At 41.9% G+C, this 26,618-nt stretch overlaps 1 protein-coding gene across 1 annotated transcript; it reads left to right on the top strand.

The window, feature by feature from the left end:
• Nucleotides 1-5,055: 5,055 nt before the first annotated feature.
• vamp3 (vesicle-associated membrane protein 3 (cellubrevin)) lies at nucleotides 5,056-23,638 on the top strand. The gene is made up of 5 exons (XM_060909841.1): nucleotides 5,056-5,163; nucleotides 14,407-14,494; nucleotides 19,106-19,264; nucleotides 19,452-19,503; nucleotides 21,718-23,638. Coding segments are annotated over exons 1-5 (318 nt in total). The 5' UTR covers nucleotides 5,056-5,161; the 3' UTR covers nucleotides 21,735-23,638.
• The last annotated feature ends 2,980 nt before the right edge of the window (nucleotides 23,639-26,618 follow it).

The raw sequence follows: 26,618 nt of genomic DNA, 5'->3' as shown, positions 1-26,618 counted from the left end.
AACATCATGGAGAAGCTTTCAGCTTTGCAAAGGAAATGGATTGATTCAGAGACCAGAATGGACAAACAGAGTAGTCGTGTAAAAGAATGCGTCTACTCGCCCCAAAACCAAACAATCCCAATCTTATCTGCTTTCGGCTCCCTCAGACAGCACTGGCCTCGGCCAAGGCCGTTGCTGGGACAACTCCCCCTGAAGATCACTGCTGTAAGATGCTCTCGCATCCCTTCCTCCACTTCCCACGGTCGCCGCTTTTACCCCCAGTGTGACAAGCGGGTGCGTGACCAGCGCCATCATGGCTGCAGGAACGGACGGCTGCTTGCTTGCGCTGGGTTACCTCTACCTCCTCCCCTCCCCCTCTTACCCCCCACCCCTGATCACCCCCTCCCCCCCTCAAGCCCCAAGTTTTCATGTTGTAAAGTGTACTTGTGTTATTTTGTGCTTATGTGCTGAGGTGTTTTTTTTAATGTTCCCACACTGTACTCCTCACAGGAGCATAGTGTGGGGGTTGCTTTTTTCTCCTCCCCTCCCCTCATGTTACCCTGTATTTTTTCTTTTCATCCCTGTCTTCCTGTCCTGTCTACTCCCCCTCTGTCAATTGTGTGTATGTGTGTATGTAAGGACAGGTTGATGGTCAATTTCGCTGGTACTTGTGACTAGTGACAATAAAGGGTTCATTCATTCATTCATTCATTCAAGTAGAGTTCGGAACCAGTGCTGTAAAGGAGATCAGGGGTGGGTTTCCAAAAGGCATCATAACATAAAGATCATTGTTAAATGGTAGAGCAAGCAGCACAATGAACACTCTCTTTCCAGGTTAAGATGCTCTTAGTATTTAGAGGCTTTTGGGAAACCCACCCCTGATCAACACAGAGAGCAGGACAGAGGGTTCTCCAGGAGTAGAGTTGGGAACCCGTGCTGTAGAGGAGATTGGATCAACACAGTGTGCAGGACACAGGGTTCTCCAGGAGTAGAGTTGGGAACCCGTGCTGTAGAGGAGATCGGATCAACACAGCGTGCAGGACAGAGGGTTCTCCAGGAGTAGAGTTGGGAACCCGTGCTGTAGAGGAGATCGGATCAACACAGTGTGCAGGACACAGGGTTCTCCAGGAGTAGAGTTGGGAACCCGTGCTGTAGAGGAGATCGGATCAACACAGCGTGCAGGACACAGGGTTCTCCAGGAGTAGAGTTGGGAACCTGTGCTGTAGAGGAGATCGGATCAACACAGCGTGCAGGACAGAGGGTTCTCCAGGAGTAGAGTTCGGAACCCGTGCTGTAGAGGAGATCGGATCAACACAGCGTGCAGGACAGAGGGTTCTCCAGGAGTAGAATTCGGAACCCGTGCTGTAGAGGAGATCGGATCAACACAGCGTGCAGGACAGAGGGTTCTCCAGGAGTAGAGTTGGGAACCCGTGCTGTAGAGGAGATCGGATCAACACAGCGTGCAGGACACAGGGTTCTCCAGGAGTAGAGTTGGGAACCCGTGCTGTAGAGGAGATCGGATCAACACAGCGTGCAGGACAGAGGGTTCTCCAGGAGTAGAGTTGGGAACCCGTGCTGTAGAGGAGATCGGATCAACACAGCGTGCAGGACAGAGGGTTCTCCAGGAGTAGAGTTGGGAACCCGTGCTGTAGAGGAGATCGGATCAACACAGCGTGCAGGACAGAGGGTTCTCCAGGAGTAGAGTTGGGAACCCGTGCTGTAGAGGAGATCGGATCAACACAGCGTGCAGGACAGAGGGTTCTCCAGGAGTAGAGTTGGGAACCCGTGCTGTAGAGGAGACCTGATCAACACAGTGTGCAGGACAGAGGGTTCTCCAGGAGTAGAGTTGGGAACCCATGCTGTAGAGGAGATCGGATCAACACAGCATGCAGGACAGAGGGTTCTCCAGGAGTAGAGTTGGGAACCCGTGCTATAGAGGAGATCGGATCAACACAGCATGCAGGACAGAGGGTTCTCCAGGAGTAGAGTTGGGAACCCGTGCTGTAGAGGAGATCGGATCAACACAGCGTGCAGGACAGAGGGTTCTCCAGGAGTAGAGTTGAGAACCCGTGCTGTAGAGGAGATCGGATCAACACAGCGTGCAGGACAGAGGGTTCTCCAGGAGTAGAGTTCGGAACCCGTGCTATAGAGGAGATCGGATCAACACAGCGTGCAGGACAGAGGGTTCTCCAGGAGTAGAGTTGGGAACCCGTGCTGTAGAGGAGATCGGATCAACACAGCGTGCAGGACAGAGGGTTCTCCAGGAGTAGAGTTGGGAACCCGTGCTGTAGAGGAGATCGGATCAACACAGCGTGCAGGACAGAGGGTTCTCCAGGAGTAGAGTTGGGAACCCGTGCTGTAGAGGAGATCGGATCAACACAGCGTGCAGGACAGAGGGTTCTCCAGGAGTAGAGTTCGGAACCCGTGCTGTAGAGGAGATCGGATCAACACAGCGTGCAGGACAGAGGGTTCTCCAGGAGTAGAGTTGGGAACCCGTGCTGTAGAGGAGATCGGATCAACACAGCGTGCAGGACAGAGGGTTCTCCAGGAGTAGAGTTGGGAACCCGTGCTGTAGAGGAGATTGGATCAACACAGCGTGCAGGACACAGGGTTCTCCAGGAGTAGAGTTGGGAACCCGTGCTGTAGAGGAGATCGGATCAACACAGCGTGCAGGACAGAGGGTTCTCCAGGAGTAGAGTTGGGAACCCGTGCTGTAGAGGAGATCGGATCAACACAGCGTGCAGGACAGAGGGTTCTCCAGGAGTAGAGTTCGGAACCCGTGCTGTAGAGGAGATCGGATCAACACAGCGTGCAGGACAGAGGGTTCTCCAGGAGTAGAATTCGGAACCCGTGCTGTAGAGGAGATCGGATCAACACAGCGTGCAGGACAGAGGGTTCTCCAGGAGTAGAGTTGGGAACCCGTGCTGTAGAGGAGATCAGATCAACACAGCGTGCAGGACACAGGGTTCTCCAGGAGTAGAGTTGGGAACCCGTGCTGTAGAGGAGATCGGATCAACACAGCGTGCAGGACAGAGGGTTCTCCAGGAGTAGAGTTGGGAACCCGTGCTGTAGAGGAGATCAGATCAACACAGCGTGCAGGACACAGGGTTCTCCAGGAGTAGAGTTGGGAACCCGTGCTGTAGAGGAGATCGGATCAACACAGCGTGCAGGACAGAGGGTTCTCCAGGAGTAGAGTTGGGAACCCGTGCTGTAGAGGAGATCGGATCAACACAGCGTGCAGGACAGAGGGTTCTCCAGGAGTAGAGTTGGGAACCCGTGCTGTAGAGGAGATCTGATCAACACAGCGTGCAGGACAGAGGGTTCTCCAGGAGTAGAGTTGGGAACCCGTGCTGTAGAGGAGATCTGATCAACACAGCGTGCAGGACAGAGGGTTCTCCAGGAGTAGAGTTGGGAACCCGTGCTGTAGAGGAGATCTGATCAACACAGCGTGCAGGACAGAGGGTTCTCCAGGAGTAGAGTTGGGAACCCGTGCTGTAGAGGAGATCTGATCAACACAGCGTGCAGGACACAGGGTTCTCCAGGAGTAGAGTTGGGAACCCGTGCTGTAGAGGAGATCGGATCAACACAGCGTGCAGGACAGAGGGTTCTCCAGGAGTAGAGTTGAGAACCCGTGCTGTAGAGGAGATCGGATCAACACAGCGTGCAGGACAGAGGGTTCTCCAGGAGTAGAGTTGGGAACCCGTGCTGTAGAGGAGATCGGATCAACACAGCGTGCAGGACAGAGGGTTCTCCAGGAGTAGAGTTGGGAACCCGTGCTGTAGAGGAGATTGGATCAACACAGTGTGCAGGACACAGGGTTCTCCAGGAGTAGAGTTGGGAACCCGTGCTGTAGAGGAGATCGGATCAACACAGCGTGCAGGACACAGGGTTCTCCAGGAGTAGAGTTGGGAACCCGTGCTGTAGAGGAGATCGGATCAACACAGCGTGCAGGACAGAGGGTTCTCCAGGAGTAGAGTTCGGAACCCGTGCTGTAGAGGAGATCGGATCAACACAGCGTGCAGGACAGAGGGTTCTCCAGGAGTAGAATTCGGAACCCGTGCTGTAGAGGAGATCGGATCAACACAGCGTGCAGGACAGAGGGTTCTCCAGGAGTAGAGTTGGGAACCCGTGCTGTAGAGGAGATCAGATCAACACAGCGTGCAGGACACAGGGTTCTCCAGGAGTAGAGTTGGGAACCCGTGCTGTAGAGGAGATCGGATCAACACAGCGTGCAGGACAGAGGGTTCTCCAGGAGTAGAGTTGGGAACCCGTGCTGTAGAGGAGATCAGATCAACACAGCGTGCAGGACACAGGGTTCTCCAGGAGTAGAGTTGGGAACCCGTGCTGTAGAGGAGATCGGATCAACACAGCGTGCAGGACAGAGGGTTCTCCAGGAGTAGAGTTGGGAACCCGTGCTGTAGAGGAGATCTGATCAACACAGCGTGCAGGACAGAGGGTTCTCCAGGAGTAGAGTTGGGAACCCGTGCTGTAGAGGAGATCTGATCAACACAGCGTGCAGGACAGAGGGTTCTCCAGGAGTAGAGTTGGGAACCCGTGCTGTAGAGGAGATCGGATCAACACAGCGTGCAGGACACAGGGTTCTCCAGGAGTAGAGTTGGGAACCCGTGCTGTAGAGGAGATCGGATCAACACAGCGTGCAGGACAGAGGGTTCTCCAGGAGTAGAATTCGGAACCCGTGCTGTAGAGGAGATCGGATCAACACAGCGTGCAGGACAGAGGGTTCTCCAGGAGTAGAGTTCGGAACCCGTGCTGTAGAGGAGATCGGATCAACACAGCGTGCAGGACAGAGGGTTCTCCAGGAGTAGAATTCGGAACCCGTGCTGTAGAGGAGATCGGATCAACACAGCGTGCAGGACACAGGGTTCTCCAGGAGTAGAGTTGGGAACCCGTGCTGTAGAGGAGATCGGATCAACACAGCGTGCAGGACAGAGGGTTCTCCAGCATCTATAAAGTTCACAAAATGGTAGGTGAGTGAAACAGGATGTGTCTCAAAATCAGACAACTGAAAATACCTGTACAGAGAAGTGAGAGAGAGAGGCGCGCGCGCGCACGTGTGTGTGTGTGTTTAGCTCACAGCCTTTAAACGCAGGTCCTGGATCAGTTGACTCCGTATCCGCTCACACTCTCTTTTTTCCGCTCCGTGTTTTTGTCAAGAGGAATCATGTAAGTTTCTTTTATACTCTTTGAAAATCTTAAGTTTTGGTAGAATGTTTTTAAAAACGTCTCTTCATGTTGAGGAAAACTAAAATAAAGAAAGAAAGAAGGAAAGAAAAGCTGCGCCCAAACTTCCTGCGGCCTCCGTTAGCCGCTAACGCAACAAGTTAGCATAATAGCTAACTAGCCTTGGTTTATTATTATTTTATTACTTATTAATTTTGAAAGATTGTGCAGCGTCTTTTTACGTTGTTTTTTTTTAAATCACAGCTTGTCAGAAATTATTTTTACATGTTTTCAACACTCCAATATTACTTTACAATCTGGATAATAAAGTTGCTAGCAAACTTTCAGTGTAGGGAACCAAGTTTAGCTAGCTAATGCTAAATAAATAACGTTTTATGGATATTTGTAGCTCTAAATTTTACTTTTAGATGTTTTTGTGTAAACCAGTTGTCACCTTTTCAAAACGTTAAATTTTTAGTATTTTAGTTCCGAGTGCAGCTCCTTAAACACACAGCTTTACAATTTACATGTTTTTTTTTTTGTCATTGTGGGATTAAAAACGAGATTTCTCCTGAAGTAATACTTTTTTTAAAGGGTTATAACATTTATAAAGTGTTATAAAACTACCAAACGTCTCTTTTGTTTGTTTTTTTGTGATTTTGAGGAGCTGAAAATGCAAGCCTGTGGGGCTTTTTTTCCTGCTATTGTTTCACTAATAATCCGCTTTTCACAGCGCCATTTATAAAGATTATAATAAAATATTTACAGGTTAATGTTTAAACTTGGTTATAATTTAGTTTAATAAACTGCCATTTCCTACACACTTAATAAACAACAAAACTCATTACAGACCCTGATTATATTCATGAAATAAGTCTGTACTTTATAAGCTCAGTATTAATTATGTCCCATAATATTCTTAATATTGGAACTGTTTATTCTTGAAGTTTCCACCAACACAAGACCTTAGATTTAAGTTGAGTTGTTTGGGTTATTTTTAAATAAAGACAATCAGATTTATTAATTTTGGACTTTTTTTTTTTTTTGTGCCAACTTGCTCAAGATGACAACAAATATAAGCTTAGATTATAGATGCAGATCTATAGTTGGCAATAAAAACTGGAAATATTTGTTCGGAGATCAAATTGGATTAAAATAAAAATTGTGAACCCCCTGGCGATGAGAGCTCCTGCAGTCGAGCCTCATCCCAACGTCAGACTTCACGATGGTTTTGTCCATGATGTCGGATTTGTGCCATAAATTCTTGTCAGGAGACGGGCAACGCTGCAAGTTTGATCCTGACTGATGATCATCGTTTACGTTCTTGCGTGTCATCAGGGAGGAAGGCCAAGACTTTTTTCAGTCATGGATTCAATCAATTAAAGGAGAACTGAAATTATTTTTAAATTTGCTTTATTTCTTAATGTGTTCAATTATGTTTTCGGTTTTAGTAACCTTATCATGACTTGTATTGGCAACTTATTTTTTAATTTTATTTACATTATGCATGCTATGGATAATTTTTTTTTTTTTTGCTCCAAATTAAGTGCACCCTAACAAAATAAAATAAAAACAAACAATTAATTGCAATTAAATATTATACTTATCAGCCTATTTGGTTTTTAGCCATGTTGAATGTAGTTCGTTTGGTCCACAGCAGGCGTCACTTATCCGCATGATCTTCACGAGCCTTGTGTGAGACTTCGAAACGTGAAGTGTCCAGGACGTCGAATATCTCTGTTCTTCGAGTATGTCGCACTTCAAGGTCTGGTCATTGTTCCTGACATTCGTATTCAGGCTGGACGTACGTCGGCCGTGATAAAAAATCATGGCAAGGAATTTGACTTGATGTTTGCATCAAGATCATTACAAACAACAAGCATACTTGAGTATAACGTAATAATATTGTGAATGACTGATTTATACTAAATGTCTACAAACTGTTTGATTTTTAACCAAAGTAGAGTTTATTCCTGGATGGTTGTACAGTATGTACCGTATCAAGATGAGTAATATATGCAGTATTAAGTACATTAGATTAGATAAAACTTTATTGATCCCTTTGGGAGGGTTCCCTCAGGGAAATTAAGATTCCAGCAGCATCATTATAGATAAACAGAGGAAAACTTCTAGATAGATAAATTAAAATAATTAAGTATTTTACATATAAAAAGAATAAGATATGGGGAAGGAAAAAAAGGGGGGGGCAGGAGAGATATTGCTTATTGTCAGGCTAGGCTGCTGCTCCTTCCCGTCCTCTGTCCTCCTGTTACCCCTCCCCCCCCCCAGAGAGGAGTTGTACAGTCTGATGGCGTGAGGGACAAAGGAGTTTTTGAGTCTGTTCGTCCTGCACTTGGGACGGAGCATTCTGTCACTGAACAGGCTCCTCTGGTTGCTGATGACGGTGTGCAGAGGATGACTGGCATCGTCCATGATGTTCAGTACTTTGTCCGTAGTCCTCTTCTCTGCCACCGTCACCAGAGAGTCCAGCTTCATGCCGACCACAGAGCCGGCCCGCCTGATCAGTTTGTCCAGCCTGGATGTGTCCTTCTTGGATGTGCTGCCCCCCCCCAGCACACCACGGTGTAAAACAGGACACTGGCGACCACGGACTGATAGAACATCCACAGGAGTTTCCTGCAGATGTTAAAGGACCGCAGCCTGCTCAGTCCCTTCCTGTGTCAGTGATTGGTGTTGCAAGTCCAGTCCAGCTTGCTGTCCAGCCACAGCCCATAGTAGTAATCATAACGTAATGAGCTATGGATTTCAATTTCACAGTGCGGTTAATGCAAAAATTATCCAAAAATCCAGCATAGCTCTGATTTACATATAAAATGACTTGCCTGTAAATTAATTTTAAAATCAAACACGAATAGTACCAGTCAAAAGTTTGTACACCCCATACATGCTCGGAAAACAAAGTACATTATTGTGCCTTTAGCAGTACAACGGCTTGTCACTGGATCAGTTCCTTCTAAGGTACTTATTTGTAGGGCTGGGCAGTATGACCCAAAATTCATATCACGATATAAATTGAATCTCTTCACGGTAACGGTATATATCGCAGTATAAATGTTGCGGTGTAGAACTTATGGAAGTGTTTCTGAATGGGTTTTGTAGTCCCTTAGCAAAGCTAAATTGATTTAAACAGCAAAAAAGCAAATATATAATGTAATTTTTTGAGCATTTATTGTGCAGAAGAACAACAGAAGTAAGGATGGCGCCTCAGAAGTACAAAAATAAAGGGGATGTTAAAAACAGTACTTCAAGTAAGAGAGGTTTTCTATCAGGCAAATGGCAAAAACAGTGAAAAGGTTCTGTAATCCAAAATGGTGCAAAAGACAAACATTAAATTTTCCACATCTTAAAGAACACAAAAAATAAATAGATATTCTAATAACATTTACTTCAAGTACACAGAACAGGCTTTTGTTCTCCTGTGCGAAAACTGTCACTGAACTTTGGTTGCCAACAATAAGGTTTTCTTTTCTAATCCAAAATAGTGCAAAAGTTACCAAACAAATTTTCCACATCTTAAAGAACACACAAATATAATTTTAATCATGTTTCAACTCGCTGTGCTCCACCATTTGGAAAGGGACCATGTCTTTGCACAAGTGTGTTGTGATGGCCCTTATGTCATTCCACTGCATGCTCTTTCTGTCATAAGGAGTACTCTTGGAAAAGGCTTGCGCAATGGAGGTCTGTTGTTGGGTCGCGGGGGAAACTTTTTTTTCTTTCCTCCCGTGTCCGTAGACTGAGCCGGTGTTCGAGCCGAGCGCAGCCTCTGGCTCTCTGGATACTCGAGCACATGTTTTGATTTCAAATGGTGACATAAATTGCTCGTGTTACCTTTGTTGGCGGTCACAGTTACTCCACACACTTTGCAGATGACATTTTTCTGCTCAACATCCGACTTTTTAAACCCGAACCACGTCCAAATCACGGATGTAGCACTTTTTTTTTTTTTTTGACTAGCTCCTCCTTCTCCGCTGCTCCTGTGCTTGCAGCCATTTTCACACAGAGGTGGGTGCGATGACGTCATCGACGGTATGACGGCAGAGCACAAATCTCTACCGTAGCCAAATTTATATCGTTTCTACCGTCATACCGTGTATACCGCGCAGCCCTACTTATTTGTACTCTTTAAATACTAATAAGGAATGTCTGTTCATTTTTGACCCTAAAAATGTTCATATATGGCCCTTTTCCACTACCCTTTTTCAGCTCACTTCAGCCTGACACGGCTCGTGTTTCGACTATCTCAGAGCAGCACGACTCAGCTCGCTTCAGCCCTGCTTAGCACCCAAAACTCGCACTGTTTTGGAGTGGGGCTGAAGCGAGCCAAACCGAGCCGAGTGGGGCTAGGGGTGTGAGGAGACACTCCCCTGTGCACTGATTGGTGAGGAGGAGTGTCCTCACATGCCCACACACGCCCCGCGAGCATGCTGGGATCTGTAAACACCGTAAACCCGGAAGAAGAAGAATTACGAGAGTTTCTGAAGCCTTATGCGCCTCGCCTCATCTATACGCTCTTGCCAGTATCTGTTGGCGTTGTCAGTGACAACAAGCCACAGCACCAAGACCAGCAACACTAACGACTCCATGTCCTCCATGTTTATTGTTTACTGTCCGGGTCGTGAGACTACCGCTTAAAAGGTCACTGATGTCACTGTTTGCGCCGCCTAACGACATCACGTGACGTCCACCCACTTTCGCTAACTCCACCCAATGTGTCCACCCACTTCCAGCCAGCACGGTTCAGCGCGGTTGTAGTCGAAATGCAACTCCAACAGCCCCGCTCAGCTCAGCATAATGAGCCCTAGGGGGTACATTGGTGTAAATTGTACCGTAGGGGACAGAAATGGACTCCTCCTGTACCCTTATTTCAGACAGTCTACTCATTCATCGATTTTTCTGTATTGTGACTATTTTCTACGCTGTAGAACACTGAAGACATCAAAACTATGAAATAACATCTGGAACATGCACTCATTGGTCACGTTATTAGGAACACCCACCTGCTGTGCTGTTTGATGCACTTCTCTAATCAGCCGATCCCTCGACAACAGTATGATGCATCAGATCACGCAGATACAAATCAGGAGCTTCACTTAATGTTCACAATGTTCAAACAGAATGGGAAAAATTGTGATCTCAAAGTGTGACTTTCACTGTGGTATGGGTACTGGTTTGAGTATTTCAGAAACTGCTGATCTCCTGGGGTTTCACACACTTGGTCTCTAGAGTTTACACAGAATGGTGTGAAAAACATCGAGTGAGTGACAGTTCTGTGGGTGGAAACAAACGCCTTGTTGATAAGGGAGGCCAGAGATCAGAAAATGGCCAGATTTGGTTGAGCTTTTTTTTTTTTTTTTTTTTTTTTTTTTTTGCTAGGAAGGATATAGTAACTCGTATAATCAATCGTTACAACCATGGTGAGCAGAAAAGCATCCCAGAAGAACAGCAGTAGCTGAAGAACACATTGTGTTCCACTCTTGCAGCTAAGAACAGGAATCTTAGAATCAACAAGAAGTTCCTATTAAAGTGGCCGGTGAGATTTATATGGTAAACAAATGTTTGCGTTTACCTTGGTGACCCTTTGTACACTATTGGCATTATCCTTAACCAGCTTCGAGTTCATCACCTGGAATGCTTTTCAATTAGCAGGTGTGCCTCGTCTAAAGGTCATTAGTGGACGAGTTTCTCGCCACCTTAATACATTTGAGATCAAACAGTAATAAGAATACAAATAATAAAATCGCCTTATTCCATCCACAACTGTAGTAATCCATACTGGTATTATATCAAGAACCAAATAAGTAAAGAGAAACAACATCCATCGTTACTTTAAGACATGAAGTGACCTTTTAATTCATAAAGAACAAACACTGAATTAGGCGTGTCCAAATTTTTGACTGGTACTGTATGTAAACACAACTAGATCTGCCTGCGTGTTTAATCCAGTGAAAGCATTTGGGCCTTATGGTGTGATTATGACTCAGACTCCACCAATGTGCTTGATGCAAAATGGCTGCTCATTTGCTCATTACCTCACAAACAAACTGGCAGACTCATGCAAATGTCGAGTTTGACATGCGAGTGCACGAGAGCTTCAGTCACATTGGACTTCTTTGTTTAACTCCAGAGATGTCGCTGATTCGACTCCATCTGAAGGAGATTATTGAGTTTCTTGATTGGTCCCATGTCTTATTTTTGTTTTTTAATGTAACCATTAACATTAATTGGGAGAAGTCTACTGGATTCTTCTCTATAATCTATAAGGAATAACGAAATGTTCTAAATCGCTCATCCCACAGCGAACAGTGTTTTAATTTATTAATGTATGAAACATTGTTGTCGAAAGACAAGATGCCCAAGGGACAAGTTTGCTCCTGTTATCACTTGGCTGTGATAAACTCTTTCCCTCCTCAGTCCTCTTTCTCTCGCTCGCTCGCTCTCTGGAAATTGGATCTCTGTTAGTGCTGACACTTTACTCCTTCCATAAATATTGAATAAACCTCTCTAAACCAGAAATGTCACTATATCAACAATATAAATTTTACTTTCTTAAACAGCAGCATCCTTTTTAAATCCGTTCATTTTTAGTCGTAGGTTATGTGGGGAAGACTTGGCCTCCGTACAAGTCGGTGTGTATGATCTGTTGCTATAGAAACAATAACGTATCAGAACAAGCGTATTCATACAAACCCGTCGGTCGTTTGTGTTGCAGTTGGAACTACTATCTGAGCCAAGTGAAGTGGTGATATGAAAATAATGCATATGTTCTGCCCAATCAGAATCGAGCATTTGACTGCACTGTATTAAAAGTATGGAATAAAACAGTGTCATGTGGCTACAGGAAAATAATCAACCATGAGGCAGTGTAGCACAGTTACACCGCATTCTGAAGGGCTTTATTCCTCTTGTACCACATCAGTGTGACAGTGATGACTGTTTTTATTAAAGAATGTCATGTCATACTTTTTTTTTTTCTTTAAATCCATGTAATGTTAAACGTTGTGGATCATCCATGAAGCAGGTTAGTTCCTGTTCTGACTTGTAGCTGTAAACAGTCACTCGCTCACTGCATCTCGTTATTCTCTGTTGAAATCAGGGCTTTGAACCGGTTCAAGGAACGAAAACCGGGAACTTTTTCTATTTCACATGGAACAGAAACAAAACCAGAAACTTTATTATTTTTTATGTTCCGGAACAGAAACGCTTATTAAAAATAATGGTAACCGGTTAATACCGGTTTTTATTTCGTTCCTCAAAGTTTCTGTAGCCTACAAATAAAAGTCATTCTTCTCCTGCACAAGTTTCCCGCTGGGGTTCACTTCCTGTGTGACGTTCGCTGATTGAATGGAGAGAGCGGGAAGGTGGACTAGTGAGTAATTGCATTACTGAGTGTCTGAGCAAAGAAGAGCCTGAACGATGCAACCTCCCTATTGGCTGTTTGTAAAAATGTATCAGTTGTTGCCCTTCCCACGGGAATCATCGCGGGCTCGAGAGACGAGACCTGACGAGTTAGTTCGTTGGTAGCAGAACAAAATGTCTGGACACAAATCGGGTTTTCAGAAAAGGAAAGAAAATAAACGGAGGGTCGAAAATACAAAAAAGGAGGCAGAAAATGCAAAACGGGTTTTAAGGTAGGACAAATGGTTACTAACTTTTTAAGGCAGTCCGCCGTGGCTGCAGGCTTTCAGTTGTCATTGAATGGTTAGTTTTCTGAGGCAGCCCGCCGTGGCTGCCTGCAGGCTTATTTATTATAGCCCATTTAGTTAAAATAGTTGATATAAAATGTTTATAGTTATGTGATGGTTGTCCTGATTTAGACTGGTGGTTTTTTTTGGGGGGGGGTTGCGCGATGTTGCACCCGGGTCCAGATTAGGGCAGAACCGGCCCTGGCTACATTTCAGGTGTAGTTTGTTTTATGTATGTATGTACTTGCATAGATGTGTACTTGGTCTTCCAATATGGCGCCTAACAAAATCTCGCGGCGCGGTGACGTCATGCGGTAGCCCTCTATAGGGCCTGACTAGCCTTTGGTAACACACTAAACGAATTATCTTTCATTTTTGGCACTTTTTCTGTTTGTGTAGATGGGAAGACATACTGAGAATCCAAATCGCCAACATTTGAAATAATAATTGTTTTGAATTATTTCTTGTCTTATTTAATGAAGGTTGTAATAGAATTAGCCTACATTTGGCTTAAGCTGGATGAGACAGAGACATAATTTTATAGCCATTTGTTAAACAGCTGACAGGGAACGTAATTAACCGTTCCGGGAACGAATTTTTTTTGTTCTAACCGGTTTGGGAACGTCTATTTAATGGTGGAACCCAAAACCGGAAACGTTAAAATTCCGTTTCTGTTCGGAACGAACCAATAGGAAAAAAATTCTGGTTCAAAGCCCTGGTTGAAATGTAATGACAATTAAAAAAATTAATCAATTTACAATTTTAAATATGAAGTCCAAAAGTTTCAAGTCAGTTGCTTCTGGTGAGGCCATTATTATTATTATTATTATTATTATTATTATTATTATTATTATATTTTTTAAATTGGTCCTGTTCCAGCATAAATTATACAAAGGTTTTTTTTTTTTTTTTTTTTTTTTTTAAATAAAGGTAAGAAATTAATATTGCCTAATGGACATTTCAGACACAGTATGTCCAGATGTTCTCAATTTTTGTGAGCGGAAATAAATCCCGAAGAAGCCGTGCTCACTCGATAGCCCGTCAGTGAGCTGGCTGACAGTGGTTTTGTTTATTCCTGTGAAATTGGCTTCCCTTCTTTCTTTTCATATTCATCTAGAGAGCTTTTATATTTTCCATCAGAAATAATATTCATGGAAAAAGTATGCTGATGTCACTAACTCTCCAGTAATAAGTTTGACAGGTGAGCAGAGTGATGCACAGGGACACGCCTCGGTGTGGTTAGAAGAGGATCACAAAAGTACTTGTTTAGCGATTCAGCCACAAGGTGGCAGTGTAGCTCCAATTATTCCGACTTGCCTTCATCTAAGTACACCCTCAGATCAGATATCAAGAAGGAAGTTAATTTCAGTAATTAAATGCACACACCGTTTAAAGGTTGCCATGTTTTCATAAATGTAAATTTGTGCACAGTTTAGAATCAGGTTTGTCTCGTGATTAAATCTGAGAAGGTGGATGTGAAATCTTAACACACTTTCAGAAGTTTGAAATATTGTTTTTCTTTTCTGCTGTTTTCCTGCAGGTCTGCTCCCGCTGCAGAAGGTCCCGGCGCCTCGGGCGTGGCAGGAAGCAACCGAAGACTGCAGCAGACCCAGGCTCAGGTGGATGAGGTACGAAAAACAATTTACAATGAAATCCTGCATGCACCAATGTGGGAAAACGTATTTACAAATGTGCACTAGGGGGCAGTGTTGCACTTGGGAGCAAATACACAAACCACTGTGCTTGTGCTCATGAATACGAGGCGTCTACAAAAATATTTTCAAAATGGCTGACTAATTGGTCTGAAGAACAACCTGCGCGTTTACAGAAGCGCCTTCTTGACGTAGTCTGACGCATTTCTTAATGATGCAGCGTATGGTCCTTGTGTCACTGATCTATCTGCAGGATGTTTACGTCTGGTATTGTAGAATTAGTGGCCCTTTTTCCAGAATGTATCACAACTCCAATAGAAATAATTCTACTAATAGGAAAATGGTGGTGCGAGTTCTGTAAATAAAAGCTTTTGTGTTGCCAGATTTTTTTTTCCTACCCTTGACTTACGAGACATCCTGTATGTCCGATTATCAGTTATAGCACCAATTTAGAAATGTATTTACACTTTTTATAATCTCTTGATCCTACAGGACTGGTTTAAATCTCTGAGGAAAGTTGTAATAGTGCAAGGAAAGTAAAAAAATATTTGCGTGCACAAACAATTGACATGACACGCAAATGAATTGTGATTTAACGAATGGGCTACCATCGATGTCTATCTGACTATATTAAAAAAAATAAATAAAAGCTTTTGGATAGGAAATTTAATTACAGCAAACAGATGTGAATAATTGTATGCTCGAGCTGCTTCATGGTGCAGTCATGCTCATTAAACACGGAGATTCTTCCTGCTGTGTTTCACTTTCACCTGTATGAAGTTTGAGAAACTCCTCATGCCGGATCCAGACTTATTGGTCATACATAAGCTGTTGATTGATTTGACAAGGATTCATGATGTCAGTAGGAAGTTGTTAAAAATGTTGTTTTGCAAGACGGGTAATGTGTGTAGCGGATTTGTGATGCACTGTGTAAACTTCAGTGTATACACTATATATCCAGTATAACTGGATATTTAACAATTAGGCCACAAAATCAAGTCGTACATGAGCTGATGGCTGTAAGCTATATACGACGAGATTGAATGGAATAACGGTTTTATTCTATCCACATTCACTGGCTTTTGAGAAACTGAGCATTTTTAGTTATTTTTTACAAATTCGATAAATAACTTTATACAAAATCATTTCTGCTCAGGCAGACTTCTTAATCTATGGATGGCTGCACGAATTGATTTTAGCTTTATTTATTTTTTAATTTATATAGAAAGTGCCGTGTTGCTGTCGTGCCAAGGTATAGAATAGCTTAAATGTTTTATTTAATTCTTCCTTGGACGTTTCAGTTCCATAATTTTTCAGTCTTCTTTGAGGTTTTGAAGCAGTCTTAAACAAATTTTAATGCGTAAAGATGAAGAATGTAAACAAAGTGGGGAAATGACAGGAGCAATTTGTGAAAAATGTGGTGTTGGTGATGATTCTTGGAAAATAAAAGAGGAGTTCTTACCATCAAATACTTTTTCTGTATTTTATTGCTGCTCTATAGGCAGGCCTCGGTTGGTTCAGCAACATGCTCCACCATTTTGTTTTTCTCTACTCATGGTATATGAGCGGATATCCTAGTAGAAGAGTAGCCAATCAGAGCGCACGATTGCACGTATCCAGTGAATGTGGATAGAATAATTATTTCTATAACAAGTAAGGAATAAAACCCATACTGTTATAGGAAAATGATCAACATCAAGGCAATGTGTTGAGGGTCCCCCCCCCAAGTGTTTTTATTCCTATGATACCACAGGAATTTTCAACGATTACAGTTTAATGCTATGTTTAGTGTTCCATCATGTCTGTAAAACAAACCTGTTCCTGTTCTAGCTTCTGTTATTGCAGCTGAAACAGTTCAGACAAAAAAAATGTAGTTTGCCATTTTACTGAAATCCTAGTGTAAACTCCCCTGTTCTGACGATTTCAGATTCATTACTAAACATTACAGCTTTACCTCTGACACTGGAGACTCCTTCCATACATGTCAAACTTACTGAAAATGGCACCATATCAACAATTATACATTTATTTAAAACAAAGTTTTATTGGAGTGCCCACTGTACAAGTCCCTGTGAATCAGCTGTTACTATAGAAACTATAACGTATATGAGAACTAGAAGGGCACTCGGTGAAGTCCATAGCCACATCTGGATTTGCATCTTTTTTTTTTTTTTTTTTGGGTCCGTGGCCCACCTTTCTTCAGAATTTCATTATAATATAGCACTGATGTAAAGCTGTGATTTATAGCTGCACTACTATCAGAGCTGCTGTTACAGAAAAATCAGTCAACACCTTCTGACCAATCAGAATCCAGAAGCTCACTGTTAATCTCTTGAAACCACAGTGCATTTGAGTGCTCGAACCTGATTGGTCAGAAAGTGTTTGTGTATAATGGTGCACGTACTTCAGGCTGCAACACAAACGTTAATATTAATGCGCTTGTTCTGATAGTTGTTAGATGTACACAGGGACTTGTACAAAGGACACTGCTCCATATGATTGAGTACTAATTAAAATAAATATTTTAAAGATTGTGGTGACGTTTATTCCTTATTTAATCGAGTAGCATACAGTTTTAACGACTGTCACACATCCAACAGGAAATATTTCCGAGGCTGTTCCAGCTCTCTGTCGGTCTTTCTCGGTGTTTGGTATTTACGTCCCTGCGTTGATGCTGCAGTGTAAATGTTCTTCGTGTGCAGTATCTTTAACATCACATGAAAGCACAAGCAAGAATCCACTCGCTGGGGGAAATGGTAGCCTTAACCAACAGCCAGCTTATCTATCTTTTATTTATTGAAAAGCTGCCAAAGTACAGAACCCAGTGCCTCACTAATCTGAAAAAAAAAAAAATCTGTGCGGTCATCTGACTGTTCTGTTCTGTTGTAGCTCTCGCCATGTTCTGATTTTGTGTGCGGGGTTCATGTCAGGACTTACCTCCGCCTCTTATGTAATCGGCGGTCTCCATGGTTACATAAGCAAAGTGTGGGCCCCCTTCCAGTTTATGCTGTTTTAAAGAGACCGCACCCTGTTGCACTCATTCACACACTTCTCACTCTCTCTGCAGCAGTTTGTAGATCAGTGGAGCGTGTGGGTTTGGTGCAGGTTGGTCAGGATGTTTTAGAGTGCCGTGGGGGTTGTGTAATGGAAGGGTGAGGTTATGAAGCTTTCCGTCACTGTTCAGAAAAAGGGGACTTCCAGAGTTAAATCAAGATCTGCACACGTGTTGAAACATTCGAACAGTTTCACAGATTTGCTTATTTCAGCAGAGCACATCATGCTAATCGATACAAGATCAGCTCTCGTACTTGTACGTGTTGTTCCAAGAACCAGCTGCACCATGACACGCTTGAAGCATGTAGCCTGTAAATAGACTTGACCCTTGACCCCAGAGTGGAACACGCCATTCATGGGGTTTCTGTGCTGGGTGGAAACAAGTCTAAACCAGCAGTCTGAAACGCAGTGGTGTACTGAGTGCTGTATACACGTGCTATACACACTTCTCCTGAGGTTCCTCAGGTCATTGACCAGGAACCAGAACAAATCTGGACATTGATTCAAAACTAAGACCTTCATTTCAGTTTATTTTATATCTGTGGAAGGAGTCTCCAGTGTCGGTGCTTTGTGCCACAGCATCGTTTTCAGGACAGGAGTTTGTCTCTTGTGTTTTCTCAGTAACATAGCAAGCTGTATTTTATTTATTTACTTAAACTTCATGAGAGAGGATGAAAGCAAGCGAGGCTGGTGAGGAAAAGAACGTTTATAGCTACTATAACAAATGAGAACAGGAGCTAAATTGCTTCAAGGTTGTTCTGTTATATGAAAATGAAACGTAACTATAAATGGATAAAAGTACAGAGTTGTTAATAATAAAATATCCAGTCCATGTTTCTGGGCTGTAGCAGCATTCTCATGTGCAGCCTCTGATAGCTCTGCCCCTTTTTGCTACAGTAAAAAATAGGTGCATGTAATTTTATGGCAGATTTAATGCATCATTTTGAGGATTTAAAAAAAAAAAATCCTGATAATTTTGGAAGGATGTTTCATTTCAAAATGTAGGTCGTCATGATACACAAATGTCCCTAAAACGTCTTGATGTCTTGAAGGCAAGGCAAGTTTATTTATATAGCACATTTCATACACAATGGCAGTTCAATGTGCTTTACAGAAGTAAAAACAAAAACAGTAAACAATAGAGAAATAAAATTACATAAAATAATTTTCTTTATTCTAAAATAATTAATTAAAAGAATTAAAAGAATTAAAAGAAAATAATAAGAATTAAACAGTAGTAGAAATAAAATATTAATGCCAAAAAGAAAAAGGAGAAAAAGAAAGAGGAAAAAAAAACTAGCAGAATAAAATAGAATAAAGTTAAAGTAAATTTAAAACATGCAGAGAAAGTAAAGATTATAAAAAATGTAAAAATATTAATTATTTAACAGAAAGCATCTGAAAACAACTTGGTCTTTAACCTAGATTTGAAGCTGCCAACAGCAGGAGCATTTTTAATGTCCTTTTAACGCATACAGTTTTGTTTTCCGCTCGGGCCGTAGCATGTGTAAAGTGTCGTCTCTCGTTCCTCAGGTGGTGGACATCATGCGGGTGAACGTAGATAAAGTCCTGGAGCGAGACCAGAAGCTGACGGAGCTGGACGACCGGGCAGATGCTCTTCAGGCTGGAGCCTCGCAGTTCGAGACCAACGCCGCCAAACTGAAGAGGAAGTACTGGTGGAAGAACTGCAAGGTAAACACGCCTCCTCTCTGATTGGGTGGAGAGGAACTCGCAGATTATAACATGGAATGGAAAAGCAGTAACGCTGACGGTGTGACCGTTTCCTCATACACTCACTACTCGACTGGGGGTTTTTTTTTAGTTTTTTTTTTTTTTTAAATTTTATAACCATCTCTTTCTTGTATGTGATTTTCTGTAGATGTGGGCCATTTTGATAGCTGTGCTCATCATCGTCATCATCATCATCATCAGTGAGTATCTCTGTATCCAATTTGTTTCTGAATTAGGGATGGCAAAAACTAAAAATCTTGACCGACCACCGAGCCTCATTAGCCGGTTAAAGTCGGTTAACCTATGAGCTTAAAATTCTAGAATTGGAATTATTAGAATCTATTCTAAATCTAACCGCGAGCATCCGCACGTTCAGTCCCAGTCGCTGCCCTCCACTCACATTTACCTTTTCTACAGCGCGAAACATTTAGTCAAACGCGGCACTGATGTCGAGGGATTTGTATCGGAGCGGAGGACAAATGGCTCCAGCTTAGAGACAGTTTCAGTTGGCCATGATGGCGTTGAAAATAAAGTCAGGTGCTAGAAATAGTACATAACATTCAGTGATGGGAATAACGGCGTTAAAATAAAGGCTGTTATAACGCCGGGTAATCTAATTAATTAGCTACAATCGTTATAACACCGTTACCAATATCAACACGCCATTACTGCATGGTATTGAAGTTGCTCTGAAGCCGTCACCAACTTGGCTCACAGACATAAAAGCTGCGTTTGTCACTCCCCCTCCACACACCGCTGTCATTTCATTCTCTCCCCTTCTCTCCAAAAGTCGGCATCTGCGCCTTTAGTTTGTGTGGAGAGATCTGATCTGCAATAACATGCATTGTTGGCTACAGACCGAAACATACTTTCAGAATGCACTGGCCAAGGCAGGACTAAACTCCATGTGCCTTCTAATAATGATTAAAAAAAAAAACAGAATAGTAATTTGTAAGCTAAAAAGCCTGTGTCTACACTTTTCTTTCACTGAGTGTCAGCTGTCTTTAACTGGGGCGGGAGGGCGGGACATGACTGAATGGGTGTTTCTGATTTGTCAGCTGTCTTTAACTGGGGCGGGACATGACTGAATGGGTGTTTCTGATTTGTCAGCTGTCGTCCTTACACCGCATGGCATGCCCCAAGCGTTTACAACACAGAATTCCAGGTTCTCCGCTCCAAAATCGGCAGCTTCAAAATGATATTTTATTTTATTTATTTATTTTTTTTTAACTGACAACCAAAAAAAAAATTTAACTGGTTGACGTTGATTCGGTCAACCAACGGTCATCGGTTAACATCCCTATTCTGAATTACATAGGGAATTAAACACACATGCTGTTTATAGGAAATTAATCAGCTTTCTGGGGTGATGTGAATACGCAGAGTCACTGTTACCACCCTGAAGTTGATGATTTTCCTACAGCAGCACATCTTGAAGTGTTTTATACCTCTTAATGCCAACAATTACAATTCGTTATGGATTAAATAATACCCTGTACTTTTCATTCTTTTATAGCTACATTTTAATGTTCAGGGAAACTAATCGTGTTGCTGAAAAACTGCAAAAAATTAATTAAAAAAAAAAGCATAAACTGCTCTATCATGAAGTTACAACTTTACTGCTGATACTGGAGACTCCTTCCATTTATTTTATTAATAAAAGGTCCCTGTGAATGAGCTGTTGCTATAGAAATAGTGATCTAATCCTGTGATTTGCTGTCAGGAAATTAATCCACACCAGATCAGATTCCAGAATTTAACAGCAAGACGATATAATTATTTATTCTATCCACATTCACTGGATATGACCAGTCGCGTGCTCTGATAGCCTAGGAGTAGAGTAGCCAATCGGCTCATCTACCGTGAGTAGAGAGAAACAAAATGGCGGAGCGTGTTGCTGAACCAACTGAGGACGAAATAAAAACTACTCGAAAACACCCCCCCCCCCCCCCCAAAAAAAAAAAAAAAAAAAACCGCAACAAAATATGGAATAAAAGTATTTGATGGTAAGAATGGATCTTTTAAGTAATTTTTCAAGCATTATTTTTGTGTTTTTCACAAATTGCTCCGGTCATTTCACCGGTTTGTTTACATCCTAAGCAGAAGTGATTTTGCCAGACGTTTTCTACGAAGATTTAATTTCTCGAATTTGCAAAAAAAAGTGCTCCATTTCTGAAAATCCAGTGAATGTGGATAGGATAAGTTATTCCACTCAATCTCGTCGTACAACTTGGTGCTACGCACCTCGTCAGCTATCAGCTCATGTACGACTCGATTTCGTGGAATAATTGCTAACTGGCGTTTAGTTAATCCAGCGTTTTATTGGTTTTACGTTAAGTAACGTCACAGCAAGTTTTGTTAATGCTTGTGGATTATTTATTTATTTTATTTTCCCTCCAATCTCTTCCTTTTAGTTTGGAGTAAATCCTAAAACAGCAGGAAAATTGCAGAATGGCCTGACGGTTGCGATGGGAAAGTGGGTAAATATATATACGAAGTATCAGCTGATACTATGAAGACGGAGAGAGAGCACATTCTTGTTCTTCCTGACGTAAAGCTGTTCTAGCCTGCTGAGTGTCAAATTTTGTAAAAAGAAAAATAATCCTTAACACTTTTGTGTGTGTTTTGGTTTTAATGGTTTGCTATTCAAATGTGCAAAACCAGACTTTTTTTTTTTCCCTCTCTTCTTGCTTGTTAAAATTTCACACACTCCATACTTTTGTTGTTTGTACTCCTCACAACGGCCTTAAGCAGTCAGTAGTTAACGAGCAAAACAGGTGCCTTAAAGGAGCGGTTTGTCATTGTTAAAGCTTGGTGTTCCTCTGAAGCTTTGTTTTTAAGGGGAAAAGGTGGAGCTGGAGAGCGTTTTGTAAACTGAAATGAAGAAATTAGTTTTGTCAACCTGCCACTGAGATATTTATAAGACAACTGCACGGTCTAGAAGCAATTTATAAATGATAAACTGCTACCTTCTTGACTCTGAGGTCACATGATTGATTTGTGTACAGCAATCTGTTGCTGTTTATAGTCTTGATGTTGAACAATTCTGACCAAAATGTTGAACCTTTTTGCTTGCTGATTAACAGAGAGCTGTGTCTCTCTAAAACCTGATGTAAAATGATTGAATTGTTTTGTTTGGGGCTTTTCTCACTTTTTTTTTTTTTTAATTTTTTTTTAAATTATAAAAGTCATCATTGGGTGCCTTAACACTTAAACAGCATGATTTTGACACATCCAGTAACTTGAAGGCTTTCGAACAAATGCATCAGAGTGCCATTTAATCAACAGTGCCAGCATGATTCAAATCCGCTATAGATTTGTATAATAAGCCATATAATCATAAAACAAATTAATATTACACTTTATTTGAATTTGCACGGATTTTTTTTTCTTCAACCTGCTGAACCGCAGGTTTTTTTTTTATGATCTCATGCAAAGTGATGAGTTATTTGAATAAAGTTCTTGCTACAGTTTCACTTTTTTTTTTTCTTTCTAACATCACTCGCTAAGCAGCAGCGTTTCCTGGACGTTCACATCATGCACAAGTTTGAGTATGTCCCTGATTGATTGATTTTATATGTACAGTACTGTGCAAAAGACTTGGACCATCTGAGAACTGTGTGAGAGAAGCCATTTATCTAGACAGGGTTTGTTTTTAAACCACTTCATAACAGGATTTTTGCATTTTCCACCCAAAAAAAAAATCAGCTAGCTGGAGGAACTCTTGGTTTGTGTTCCAAACCTCTTCTCGAGGCACCATGTACAAGTTCAGTTGTATGTACTTGTTAAAATACCACCAGCAGCACAGCTCCTACAACTCCAATGTTCATTAGCCAAAGCAGGTGTGCTAGCAGTGGCAATTTAACAAGCACACCAGTGTACCGGGGGAATTGGAGAGACGTTCTCAGTAAAGCATGGCCCGTGTGTCTTTGGGAAGACTATTAAGCCCAGCTTTAAGCTCAGTAATGTCCTATAAACGTGATTCAGACCTGCTTGGGCTGTTAACATGGCTGAAAGTGTGTGAGAACACCTGGACATGAAGATGCATTCTTCGTGAAGCTAAAAAAAACAAACATATAACACTATTTCATGTATGGGTTCTAATAAAAGCTCTGTCATGTAACTAATGCAGAATAAAGCAAGTTCTATTATATTAGTGCTTCTGTTTATATGATGCAAGACAAAGTTTTCCGCATATTTTGGTCTCAGACTTTTGCACATTACTGCTTTCTGAATGTAAACCATTATATTTCAAATAATTCTATACGATTGCCTTCCAACCTGTTGTGCTTTTTGATTTTGCTACTGCTAATAAACATGTATTTCATCACCTCATTTTGGTTAAGGCTTCTGTTTGTGTTTTGTGTGTGCTTAAAGAACACACTGAACCTGTTCAAGGTTCAGAAACCTGGATTGCCGAAAGGTTTCTGGATAACAGCGAGTGTTTGCCCTGAAGTCCGGAGATCACGAGTTTGGATTCCAACCATGCCTGGAAGCAGAGCGAGCGCAAAACTTGGCTATGTGCTCTTGGTAGTGCATTTTCTGTCCTGTCAATCAGAGTTACCAGGCAACCATGCGAGTCTGTGAGCTCATGTATGCAGAAGAGGGCGGATAGCGCTTTCTTTTGAGAATGAGTCACCATGAGCAGCAGTTTGAAGAGATGCAGCTGGCTGGTTTCACTTTTCTCAGAGGAAGTGCATGTTAGCCTTCACCGTTTGGGGGGGGGAATGGGAAACCATCCAAATAAATTCAAAGGTTGTGCTTGGTAGTACACAAGGTCTTCTACATGATCACTCCATGTTCAGTCTACATGAAATCAACAGCCAGGTGGAGAATTAGTCGAGAAAACAAGTGACTGAACATGATCTGTTTCCTGGTTTACACTCTGCTGCAGGAAGTAAATGTGTGCATCAGGGCTGGGAGCCTGTTGGAGCCAACAAACTACGTTCATCTTCAGTATCCACTTTAATTTGATGACCGTCGCTGTGATTTTAAGGAACAAGTTTTTAATACAAAAAAAAAAACTGCAGAAGAAGAAGCCGCCTTTGTCCCATGTACAATCAAGCACAGCAAAATTCCTCCTGCAGTTGGAATTCATGGCCTAATGGTTAAAGAAGCAGCTTTGGGACCAAAACGTTGCTGGTTTGATTCCCTGGACCAGCATGAACAGCTGAAGTACCCTTGAGCAAGGCACTGACTCCCCCCAACTGCTCCCCAGGCTGCTCTGGATATGATGTACGTCACTCTGCATAAGAGCATCTGCTAAATGCCTGTAATGTAATTTTAATCCATCTGAAGCAGTGAATACACACCCAGAGCAGTGGGCAGCTATGCTACAGCACCCGGGGAGCAGTTGGGGTTAGGTGCCTTGCTCAAGGGTGCTTCAGCCATGATGCAGAGGGAAGAGAAAGTGCTGTTCATTCACTCAGCGCCCCTCACTTTTTTCTTGTCGGTCCTGGGAATCGAACGGGCAACCGTTTGGGCCCATGAACTGGGCGCCATTAGAATTTTTAAATAAGATGACTCGCACCTCCAGCAAGAAACCATAGAGCAATTATTTCAGACGGGCTAGGCTACATTGCGTTCTATTTGCTCAGTACAGTTTTACTTGTTCTGATGGTTTCTTTCCTACAGCTCCTCTTAGAACTCCACCAAACGTATATCCCTGAACATTATTAAAACCAGTCCAAGTGTGTGGTTACAGCCCTTATAGAAGGGAAAAAAAATACACTTTGTGTGGTCACATGGAAAACACATGAAGATAAGTTAGTGTTCACTCAATGGTGAAGGATTAGAAGGTTGAGGGTTCAAGCCCCAGCTCTGCCAAGCTGCCACTGTTGGGCCCTTGAAAAAGGCCCTTAACCTTCTGTGCCCCAGGGAAGGGGTGCTGTATCATGGCTGAGCCTGTGCTCTGACTCCAGCTTCCAAACAAGAAATTAATTGTATGTATGTGTTATTAAGATGCATTACAATATGAAATTGCACACACACATTCAGATCAGAGTAAGGAAATGTGACAATCGCATGTGGAAAAATTAAACCACACTCTACATGTGAAAGATTAACGTGAAAGTAAATTAAGAGTGTGTAAAAGATATGAAAATAAAGTGCACTAGATATAAAAAATGTGTAAGATGTGACATGCATTCCTAAATGGTTTCTAAAAACCCACACGTGAGTCATGTGATTTGTTCACATGCGATGTTTGTGACTGATGAAAGGGAGTGTCTTATAATTCTTTAGACTTGATTAAGAAAGGTTAGGTCTAGGGTTTAGTTAACTTTTTTTTTTGTTTGTTAATATGTTTAATTTACTAAAAATAAAGTATCCTTAATTGTGGACCAAAGACAAAATAAGGTTGTGTAATTTAAAAAAAATAGATGCATGAATTAATTTACATGCAGAATTAATTTGTGAGCATCGGTGAGCCTTTGGGAAGAAATTATTTTGATTATATTATTATTATTGGCCAAGTTTGATGACACACACACAAGCAAGTTGGTTCAGGCAGTTGGTGTCTCTAGTGATACAGAAAAGAAAAAAGAAGAAAAAAATGCATATATATATATATATATATATATATATATATATATATAAATAAAATCTACAATATTGACAATTTTAGCCATTACACAAAATAAATACATATGCAATCTATTAGATCTATAATATAGAGGATATTATATGGTGGTGTGAAGATATGAAGTTTATCTTTGAGTGGTAAAAACTATTTTTCACCATGAGAAGATAAACTTCGTACCTTCACACTACCATGTAATGTTCTTTATATTATATGGAAACATACACACAAAAAAGCAAGTTAATCAAAAGAATTGTAATTGTGAACCAGTTTGCCATTTTGACAACACGCATCTAGTCAGCGGGAAAACACTGGGAGTGACGTCATCAGAGTGAAATATCGGTGATTATTACACATCCAGGACACTTTTTTTGATGGAATAAAAATGTGTTCTATTCCCTTCTAGTGGGTTTCGTTCATTTGGTTTGATAGCATGCAATATTGTTAGCATATCGCTTATCCTACGTGTATTACGTTACTCTACCCAATAGAGAATGAGTGTTGAATATGGTTTACGATATTGCACGGTTGTCAAGACAACATGACATCACGTCAGAGATGTAAAACTTCCACTTGCGAGACTGTGACAATTTGTAAACAAACATGGCCGCTAGATTTGCTTCATTAAATACTCGTCTTTGATTCATTCAGTATCATGCTCGCTGAATGGAATATATCTGATAGACCATGAAAAAAAGCCAGCCAATATTATTTAAATATGTCACTCAGATCCGC

This window comes from Neoarius graeffei, chromosome 26 (assembly GCF_027579695.1).
Source record: "Neoarius graeffei isolate fNeoGra1 chromosome 26, fNeoGra1.pri, whole genome shotgun sequence".
Classification (NCBI taxonomy): Eukaryota; Metazoa; Chordata; class Actinopteri; order Siluriformes; family Ariidae; genus Neoarius; species Neoarius graeffei.
This window is presented reverse-complemented; position numbering and strand designations above follow the sequence as displayed.